This window comes from Sus scrofa, chromosome 17, assembly GCF_054392235.1.
Source record: "Sus scrofa isolate SSC_HxYL_T2T_F1_AM1 chromosome 17, Sscrofa_HxYL_maternal_Yorkshire_Landrace_v2.0, whole genome shotgun sequence".
Taxonomy (NCBI): Eukaryota; Metazoa; Chordata; class Mammalia; order Artiodactyla; family Suidae; genus Sus; species Sus scrofa.
This window is the reverse complement of record NC_139399.1, coordinates 49062203-49073001: the sequence shown is the minus strand read 5'-3', so window position 1 is coordinate 49073001 and position 10799 is coordinate 49062203. Positions and strand designations below refer to the sequence as shown.

The 10799-nt window shown below is 51.2% G+C and overlaps 1 protein-coding gene across 1 annotated transcript in view; it reads right to left on the bottom strand.

Annotated features, from left to right (window-relative positions):
- Positions 1 to 1180: 1180 nt before the first annotated feature.
- BPI (bactericidal permeability increasing protein) overlaps positions 1181 to 10799 on the bottom strand; it is a 30111-nt gene continuing 20492 nt past the window's right edge. The window contains 5 exon segments of the mRNA NM_001159307.1: positions 1181 to 1511; positions 2981 to 3057; positions 4113 to 4176; positions 7980 to 8022; positions 10429 to 10496. Coding sequence (NP_001152779.1) covers positions 1473 to 1511; positions 2981 to 3057; positions 4113 to 4176; positions 7980 to 8022; positions 10429 to 10496 — 291 coding nt within the window. The 3' untranslated portion in view covers positions 1181 to 1472.

Genomic DNA, 10799 nt, shown 5'->3' with positions numbered 1-10799 from the left:
CGCAGAGAATGATGGGAGAGGATGTGAGGGTGGGGAATGGCGGGGTTATGTCCCCCACTTAGGAGTTACACTCCCACCCCTGCCAGAGAGGTCTTTAAAAAAAACGTGAATTGGTTTGTGTCATCGTCCTGCGCAGAACTCTCCAGTGGCTTCCCATATTTTGTATGGAGCACAACTCAGAATCCTTAATGGTGTTCAAGGCTTCCCGGCCACATCCCAGGCTGGGTTCCCATTCGCCCTCTTCCTTCCAGCCTCACAAGTTGCTTTCTCTGTCCCTACTCAGTGCTTCCACTAGTGGAGCTTCCACACCATCCCGGAGAGTCATGGGGAAGTGCTAATTGCAGAGGAAGATGTGGCCGACTGAAAACTCCAATGGCCTCTGTCCTCTGGCCCCGTGTTCTGCTTTGGGTCCACTAGCTGGGCAGGAGAGCCTTGAACTAAGAGAGCCATCACCGTGGAGCCCAAGTATGGGGCAAACAGGCTATGCAGGATCGCTGCTCGACAGCACCATCATGTGGTGATGACCGGAGTAACAGCCACCATAGATGACTGCAGGGGGCTGTGCAGAATCACACTGTTCAAGAGAGATACCATTCGGCAGTTGCAGGAACAACAGCCCAGTTAATGGATCCACCCGACAGATCTCTCTGCCTGACATTAAGAAGCAAGACCCTGGAGTTCCTGATCTCTGGTCTTGCTCAGTAAGTTAAAGATCCAGTGTTGCTTCAAGCTGCAGCGTAGGTCACAAATGCGGATCTGGTGTTGGGGTGGCTGTGGCTGTGGCGAAGGCCTGCAGCTGCAGCTCAGATTCGACTCCTAGCTGGAAACGTCCATATGCAGCAGGTGCAGCTGTAATTAAAAGAAAAAGAGGAGGACAGAAAGAAAGAAACAGACCCACTCACCTTGGACTAAGAAAACCCCAAGTATTCTTGGGCAGTGTGAAGTGAGGAGCATCTTCGGAAAGGGACAGTGGGACTTTCTGCTAAGGAAGGCACGTGGAGGCTCAAGAGATTATTCAGAGAAATAAAAAGAGGTGACTGAATCTCGGCCACACGGGGTCCAGACAATGAAGGATTGAATGGACATAAAATGAGAAACAAAACCATCACACAGAAATTCACAGAAAAAAACAGGTTTTTGTTTTTTCTTTCTTTCTTTCTTTCTTTTTTTTTTTTTTTTTGGTGTGTTGTGTGAAGCGCAAAGAGAATTATTGTGATTACAATCAAAATGAGCCCCTGAAAGAAATTCACAATCCCTAAAATACACATGGCACCCTTTTCCAAGGAGTAAGGTTCCCCTGTTTCGATCGTTTCGGAATCTGAGTTCAGAGAGGTTTGCAAGGGTCTCTGGGTCAAGAGCTGGAGAGAGACGCCTGGGGAGGGGCAGCCTGGGCCCCGCGGGCCGGTCAGGAACCAGGCCTGACCCCCCTCACCTGCTGACAGGATTGACAGCCGCTGCCACCCAGGGCGACTTCAGCTATAGCGGACATCTGCACCAAACAGCAGGAAATCCTGGGGAGAGAGGAGGGCACCATCGGTAGCTGGAAGATCACCCCTCATCTGTGAGTGTGGGGCTGCTGGGTTTTTAGAAGGAAATTTTGGGAGGCTGCCCGTTGGGAAGGAGAGCCGAGTGGGTCTGTCGGCGGCCAGAAAGGCAGGAGGGGGAACTCGGCGGCTCGCCATGGGGTCTGCACCTCAGGGCTGCCAAGGCCCATGAATCTGTTGGCAGCTGGCCTGGCAGCTGTTTCCCTCTCAGACGTGGAGACCCCCAGGCTGCCGTGAAGGCCTTCATTTGTCATTCCTGCCTCTTGGCAGCTCAGGGGAGCCCTCCTTGCAATCAAGCCTGCAACACCACGTCTCTTTTGCTCCTTCCTGCCCTTCACTCTGAATTTCCAGAAACGAAGAAATTAAATTGTGCCCATGGGGTCGTTTTTTATTTTAAGGATGCACTTGGTACAATGCAGGGAACCTGGGGGATCCGTCTCCTCCGCTCTCAGCTATTTCTCCACTCTCTTAGCCCCAGGGCTACTTCCATTAGGTCGAGAGAATTGGGGACTGATTGGTGGGATGTGGCGGGTGGGGGGGAAGGAGGGGGAGGAAACGGGGTGGGGGTTTCCCATGAGGGCCCCTGGGTCATCCGGAAGCCATGGGCCAAGGTAAGGAGGCGAGTGTGGTTGCTGGTTTCCTTGCAGAGTTAGCAGCTTTGTTGGGACTTACTGGCTTGAAGGGTCCTTGGGGTGGAGGCACTGGGGAAACCAGCCCATGTGCAGTCTGGGCGCGGGGAAGAAACTGGAAGCAGGGCTGGGTCACTGGGTGGCACAAAGGTGGCTGTTGAGCTCAAGGTGATGGAAATGACCATGGAGAGTGGGGGGAGTGGGGGACAGAGGCCTGGGCAGCAACCCTGGAGAACCCCAGGCTGGTGGGGGAAGGAGGGGCCAGCAAAGGAGAGCGAATGATCCAGGGAAAGGCAGCCGGAAAACCGAGAGAGGACATCTTCAAAAGTTGAGAGAAGAAGGTATTGCAAGGGTGAGGAAAATAGTGTCAGATGCTGTTGGGGGCCAGGGTAGGGAGAGGGAAGAGGGGGGCTGTCTGCTCTGGGATCTTCATCTGCTGGACACTGACCACGCTTGACACCCCGCGGGCCTAGAAGGATGCTGGAGGCAAAGGAAGGCATGCGACATGTGTTTGTCAAATACTTAAATGCCTCTGTCTTATAAAAGGGGCTTTGGGGCTACCAAGGAAATTTTATTTTTACCAAGAATAGTGAGGGAGGGGTGTAGCCAATGGTTTAAAGCAAGGACTTGGCTTTGACCTTGGACCTCATTTAACAGCGGTGTGCTTTTCTGAGTGTTAGCCTTTGTTCTCTGGTTATTAACAGCACCCACCTTCTGGGATGGTTGTAAAGCGCTTGGCATGGAGCTTCTGTGAAGGAAGGTGGCTACTGTCGTGGGAGATTTGGCCAAGGAGACTTGGGCACTCACCTGATGAGGCTGAAGCACCAGGTTGGAGAGCTGGATGTAGGCGGGCAGCGGGAGAGGAAAGCCTCTCTGCAGCTTCTCTGCATTGGAGGTTAAGAAAGAGGTTAAGGTCAAAGGGGAGGTTAAGGTTCTGCCCCTGCAGGGAGGAGAGAGAGGGAGGGCGGGGCCCGAGAGAAAAGAGAGAGAGAGAGAGAGAGCGCCACCCCTGTGCCCGGCTCTGGGAAGAAGGCTGCCCAGAGTCTCCCGCTGTCCCCATCACACTCCAGGCACCCGGAATCCATGCATTCCCGCCCTCTCAGCCCCAAGCGCACACCCAGGGCCCATGTGGGCCTCTTCCCCAGTCCACCCTCTGCTGTGCACACCCAGCCTGAGTGAGAGCCGGGGCAGCTGCCTGCAGAGGCGAGAATGGCCATGAACACATGATGGGCTATCTCCTCGTGTGCCCACGAAGCCCATCAATGTTGAGGACAAAACCTGAAATGGGCGGTGGCCAGGGCCTGGCTCCCCCATCCTCCTACATTCTGACACGGAATTCTGGAGACTTCTGAACTCCAGTCCAGTCTCCAGGTCGTTACAAGGTAGGAGGGGAAGCCGCAGTCTGTATAACAGTGTATCGCCTTCATTGATCATTTCGGAATAGTCTAAATGTTCCAGTCACATGGTGGGTGGGTCTCTACTTGTACTCTCGCCCCGGCCCCCCAAAGGTGAGGGTAAGCATTAGCCCATCCTGGCCCTGGCCCTTCTGTTGGGGTTGGGAAAAGCCTGAGGGCTCTGGCTTCAGAGCTAGGATCAAATCCAAGCTCCACCTCTCACCTTCTCTGTGACCTGGAGCAATCCCTTAACTCCTCTGGTCTTTCGTTCCCTCCCATGGAAACTGGAGATGCTAATGCCCCCATCTCAAGGATTTGTCTCAAAGGTTGGATGACACATTGGATGGGCACGTAGGAGGAACCCAGCCCACGTGACCTGCCTTTGTCCCGTCCCTTTTCTGAGTCAGATGCCACCTGAGGTCCATGTGAAGTGACCACCTCCAGCCCCCCCGCCACAATGGGGGTGAGATACCAGGTGGCTCCAGGATGGAACCCCACCCGCTTCCCCAGGCCTGAAAATCAATCGTTTCCCCAAAGCTCCTTACCATTAATCTTGGGAAGCACAAGAGTGGGCACGGCAAAGTTCATGACAGCCTGCAGCAATTCCACCTGCGGGTCAGGGAGTAGGACGGGACCCACGGTGAGGGCACTGTGGCATCAGCTGTCCTCTGACACCCGCCCTCCCACCCAGGGCACCCTTACAGCTGGGAAACACTGTCGAGAGATGGACCCAGGGATGACGTGAAAACTGCAGCCCTCGAAAGGTCACCGATGGGACCACTTTAGCTTCAAAGGTTCCAGATGCAAATCACATTCTAGACTGTCCTTGGCAAGGCCGAGGTAAGGAAGCTCATTCCAGAGCATTTAAATGTGAAAACCTTTGTGTAAGAAAATGCACCTGCTCAGACACTGCAGGCTAAGGGGCAAATTCGTTTAATCCTTCCAAGAGCCATTCAGCAGCGTGGATTAAAAGCGTTAAAAGGGTTCTCGGAGTTCCTGCTGTGGCTCAGCAGTAATGTAACCGACTGGTATCCACAAGGACGTGGGTTCAATCCCTGGCCTCGCTCAATGGGTTAAGGATTCGGTGCTGCCGTGAGCTGTGGTGTAGGTCACAGACGTGGCTCAGGTCTGGCGTTGCTGTGACTGTGGTGTAGGCTGGCAGCTACGGCTCTGATTTGACCCCTAGACTGGAATCTTCCATAGGCCGCTGGTGTGGCCCTAAAAAGACAACACTGTGGCTCAGTGGGTTAAGAACCCAACCATTGTCTGTGAGGATGTGGGTTTGATCTTTGGCCTTGCTCAGTGGGTTAAGGATCCGGCATTGCTGCAAGCTGTGGCATAGGTCTCAGACATGGCTCAGATCCAGTGTTGCCATGGCTGTGGTGTAGACCTGCAGCCACAGCTCCAAGTCGACCCCTAGCCTGGGAACTTCCATATGCCACAGGTGCAGCCATAAAAAAAGAAAAAAAGAAAGCCTTAAAAATGTGTGTGCCTGGTTGGCCAGCACATGTGCCCCTAAGGCATTTATCCTAAAGAGATGATATAGTGCAATACATAGAACCCAAACGATGAATTAACAGCAACCTACGTGTCCAGCAATTGGGGAATGATCTAGGACACGGGGTGGCACTTTGATACCAGGAAATACTATGCAACTATTTTAAATGATATTGTAGAAATATATATAGCAACACAGATTTTTCATTGCATATATATGTATATGTAATGAATATATGTATAGGCTACACCTGTAACACATGGAAGCTCCCAGGCGAGGGACTGAACCTTTGCCACAGCAGTGACCTGAGCTGCTGCAGTGACAATGATGGATCCTTCACCTACTGTGCCAAAAGAGAACTCCCTTTCCCGATGCATTTTTTGAGTGATAAAAAGCAGGCTACAGAAACCACAGTAATTCCATTTTGTTATTAAATATGCATAGAAAAGAAGTCAGGAAGGATATATTCTGAATTAGTAAGTGGTGAAAATTGGAATGGTTTTTATTTTCTTCATTTTGCAAATCTGTAGGTTCTGACTGTTCTGTAGTATATATGTTTTGTTTTGTAACAATAAAGAAATTCAAAAATAAGGTAACATCCTCAAGATGATTGCCTGTAGTGGTGACATTTACAACTTGTTAAAATGTGCATTTTTGTTTCTGGAACAATTGAGATTCCTTCCCCAGGCTGTAATTCCCTGGGCTCATCAAATGTGGTGCCCTTCTTCCTGTGAATCTGGGAATTTTAAATTTTTATTTTCTGCAGAAGCTGAAGTTAGTTACTGAGTCTAGCTGCTTCCACAAGAGCCCAGATAACAGTAAATCCATGAAAATACAATGAGGTTGCTTTGGGTCCTTCTGTTTGTTTGTAATCTTATTAGATGGAAACAGCTGGCTGGATTTCCATCGGATTTGGAGGGATGTTGGGATGGTATCACTCCAGGGCTGCTGCGTGGGCTTGTAAGTCACCTACTCAGTGGGGATCTTGAGGGGGCATTTTCATTTTTTTTGCCCACATTCACGGCACATGGAAGTTCTTAGGCCAAGGATTGAACCTGTGCCAAAGCAGTGACAGTGCCAGATCATTTTCCACAAGGCCGCCAGGGAACTCCTTGAAGGGCATTTCAGAAATCTAAGGAAATGTCCTCCAGAGGTTCAATAAAAGGCTTTCTGGAAGATGTGGGCCACATAAGATGCTGTGAATAGAGTCAGCATGCTGTGGTTTCTAAAGGAAGTCACGTGAACAATGCTCATTCAGGTCGGCTGATGAAGTGCATTTGACCTGCTATTTACAGGGGCAACGCCCTGCCAGTGCCGCAGGGTGGGGGTGGGGGAGAGGCGGGGGTGTGATTATTTGATGATGGTCAGTGACTCCAAGCAGTGGAATCATCTACTTGGGTTAGCCAGACCCCTGCCCCTCTCCCTCCCACCTGCACTGCTCCATCTCTAAGTGACCCAGCTATTTGCCCGGCTGCTCAAGCCAAAAATCTAGGAGTCATACTTCATTGGCTTTTCCCCCGCCACACACATCAAATCTCTCGAGTTTTTTTAAAAGCTGTGCCCGTGGCATATGGAAATTCTTGGGCCAGGGTTTGAACCCCTGCCACAGCAGTGACCTGGGCCACAGCAGTGACAATGCCAGATCCCCAACCCACTGAGACACCAGGGAACGCCAAATCTCTCACCAGGTTCTAACTCTATTTCCAAAATATGTCTTCAGTTCACCGTCTTTCTCCTTCCTGGCCTAGCCCTAGCCTCCATCATTTTTCACATTGGTAAATACACCTGCCTCCCCCTGGACCCACATGGGCTGACTCTCATTCCCCGTAATGCATCCCCCCATCCCAGCCAGGGGCATCTTTATTATAAAGAATAAACCAGGGAGTTCCCGTCGTGGCGCAGTGGTTAACGAATCCGACTAGGAACCATGAGGTTGCGGGTTTGGTCCCTGCCCTTGCTCAGTGGGTTAATGATCCGGCGTTGCCGTGAGCTGTGGTGTAGGTTGCAGATGCAGCTCTGATCCTGTGTTGCTGTGGCTCTGGCGTAGGCCGGTGGCTACAGCTCTGATTAGACCCCTAGCCTGGGAACCTCCATATGCCATGGGAGCGGCCCAAGAAATAGCTAAAAAGACAAAAAATAAAAATAAAATAAAATAAAATAAAGAATAAACCAGATCATGCCACTCCTTGCATGAAACAGTTCACAGGTTCTCACTGCCCTTTGGACACAATCTATTCTAGCCCAGAAAGCTCGGGACGAGTCAGCCCCTGCCTGCCTCTCCAGCCATGCCTCATCTTCCACCCTCTGCTTGCCTTCTCCAGCCACACTGCTTCCCTCCATTTCCCAATCACATGAGCTTGTTTCCACCACAGGGCCTTTGCCCCTGCTGTTCCCTCTGCCTGCAACAGATCTTCACCTTGGCGGCTCTTTCAGCCCAAACATCACCTCCTCCGAGAGGCTTTCCCTGATTGCATGGTCTAAACCTTAGCCTCTTCTACACCACAGCTCATGGCAACACCGGATCCTTAACCCACTGAGCAAGGCCAGGGATCAAACCCACAACCTCATGGTTCCTAGTCAGATTCGCTAACCACTGAGCCACGATGGGAACTCCTGATTGTGCATTTTTAATCTCATTTAAACCTCAACACACTAACTCAGGTGGAAACGATTATGGGAAAGGTCTGAAGTTCAGAGGGGAAGTGACTTGCCCAAGGCCCACAGTAAACACAGAGCAGCAATTCCAGCTCAGGTCTCTGTGCCCACGAAGCTCCCCCCACCATTATTCAATATGCAAATCATATGCAAAAATAACCAGGGGTCCACTGAAATGGTGCCATGAGCCCCGATGGCCCTCAGGACAGTTATCTCAAGATCAGGGGAAGGAAGGAGACACCAGGGGTCTCAGACTCACCGAGAAGGGGCCGATGTTTGAGTGCTTCAGTTCCAGGAGCAGCCTGTGAGAAGGGAATGGGAAGCTGAGACCACCATCTGCCTGACCTGAATTAGAACCCTGCTGCAAGGCAGAAGGGGCACACTGATGGATTTTGCCTGGTTTTTCCATCCTGTATCCATTCCCCCTGCCTCTGGTGACAGCCCCTTGGTTTTTCCTTTGGGATAGTCACCCATTCCCTATGTTATTAATGCTGGGTTCTGCGATGGGCTGGCCAAGGGCAGAGTCTACCTGCCTGTTGCTGCAGTGATTGCTTCAAAGATTGACCTCTAACCCATGCTGGTCCAAGGAGAGCTGGTCCCAGGACTTCCACTGGAAATATTGGGAGATGGGTGTTCTATTTTCTCCAGAAAAATTAGGGAGATGCTGGTGAGCATTTTTGCCACCACTCGGTGACAGCCTGCTGGGAAATGAAGCCAGCATAAGAAATAGCAGAGCCAGGAGATGAAGAGAGTCTTAAGGGCATTATTCGAGCATATGGATCCACCCTTGCCTAAAGTTTTTGGGCCTTTCCATTATTTGAGCCAATAAACTATCCTATAAACTATGGTATCTTAACAATGATCTAGGAAAAAGGCCAATAAATGGCTATTTATTGAACCCTATGGTTCACTATGCTTTATCCCATTGAATTCCTATAACACGGAAGAGGCAAGGGCCATCATCACACTTCCATTTTACAGATGAGGTCCCTGACACTCAGAGAAGTCAAGCAACTTGCCCAAGATCACACAGCTAACAATTAGCCAGGTAGAGTTTCAAATAGGTCTTCCCTGATGCGAAAGCTTCTGTTGTCTCCAGTACCCTACGGAGCTTGAAACTGCCTGCCCTCTGCACTCTCACCACCCCCATCCCTGCACATTTTAGAAAGACCGTGCTCGGCCATGGCCCAGCGGTATCCTCTCTGGCTCTTCTACTTGAAAGGCCCATGGGTATTTCCAGGAAAATTAAATCCACATGTTTCTGAAGCAGTAACACTTGTCAAAATGAAGCCAGGAGAAATAAGCAGCGTGCAAGCCTCAGGAGCCAAACTCAAGGTTAAGAAGGACAGCTCTGTGCCAGAGAGAAGGCAGAAGTGGGCAGAAATGTGGGTCAAGACTCAATTTAAACAGCGTCAAAGCGATGAAGAGGTAGCTGCCAGGTCGGAACGCTGGGGTCATTGCTCTGCTCTGCGCGGCTCCTTCGCTCTTTATCTCCGTGTGTCTCTCTCTCCTTCCCTCTTTCCTCCCTTTGCGCATCTGTCTCTCTGAGCATCTCCCTGTTAATGTGTCTCTCCATCCGTCCATCTGTCTGTCTTGCCCTCCCTCTCTCTCTGTCTTTCCTGTGTCTCTCTCTCCCTTCTTTCCTTCCTTTCTCTCCGTCTCTCCATCTGTCCCGGTCTCTTTCTGTCTCTCCTCTCATTTTTGTTTGTTTGTTGTTGTTGTTGTTTGTCTTTTTAGGACCGCACCTGCAGCATGCGGAGGGTCCCAGGCTAGGGGTCGAATTAGAGCTCTAGCTGGAGCCCTACACCATGGCCACAGCAACGCGGGATCCAAACCACATCTGCGACCTACCCCACAGCGCATGGCAACGCCAGATCCTTAACCCACTGAGCGAGGCCAGGGATCGAACCTGTGCCCTCATGGATACTAATCAGATTCGTTTCCGCTGAATCACAACATGAACTCCCTCCCCTCATTTCTATATTTCTCTTTTTCTGTGTCCCTGTCTTTTTCTTTCCCTCTTGCTTATCGAGTGCTTTCTACATCCTTTGAAGTGTTACAAACACCTCAACACATATCAATACGTGATTTCACCCTCACAATGATTCTGTTGGCAAAGAAAAATAATTGGGCTGATTTTAACAGGGAAACTGAAGTTCAGAGAGTTCAGTGCTTGCCAAGGGCGAGCTATTTCAAAGGCAGCAGCCTCAAGGTCAGAGCTCATGTCCCTAACCCAGCTTCCTCTGCCCGGATTCACTCTCGGATGGGCCTAGGTTCTAGAGTCTGCCCATAGGAGCTGGCTGAGGAAGCCCCAAAGATGGGGAGTGAAGTGAGTTTCCAGCCCCAAGGAAGGCCAGTGACGTGCTGTGCTTCGGCATGGAGTGGATCTGTCAGCTGGCACTGTCCAGTCATGAGTCAGCCTAATGGTGGGGGGGCGGTATCCTGGGACGCAGGACTTTCAGTGGGAAAACTGGGACATTGCCGTTTGGTTGGTTGCCCTATGCTGTGTGGTCTTGGGCAGGTCACTTCCTCTAAGCATCCATTTCACCTTCTGCAAAAAGAGGGTGTTGTGCCCACCGTGTGCTCTTTGAGGCTTAAATGCGATACATGGGCAGGAAAGCTTGGCACAGTGTCAGGCCATGGCTAGCCCAGAGGCACCAAGAATGAGTGGGAAGCCCCTCCCCTCCCGTGTCCCCAGGCCCACTTACTTGTTCAACCTGAGCTCTCCAATAAGCCTTTTGGACCGGACACCAATGTCCACAGAAATGCTGCTGTTCTGCAAAGCAACAAGCCAGGAAGTGAAGTCCCCTGACCCAGGCACCAGCGACTCTGTGAAGCCTCCAAGACCAGAAGGTCAGCTTCTCAAAGGCTCAGCAGAAGAGCCCCCCCAACCACCGCCAGGTCAGACTCACAAAACCCACAGATGCACATCCTTTTGCTTTGGGCCCCTTGCTGAGTGCTGGATGGTCAACCAATTACCATTGTCTCCCGGTGCTTCTGAGACCATTTTAGAGTCCTCAGGCCACTCCCGTGGGTTACAAGCATCATACGGTAGAGCTGGAATCCTAGCCAACCCTGT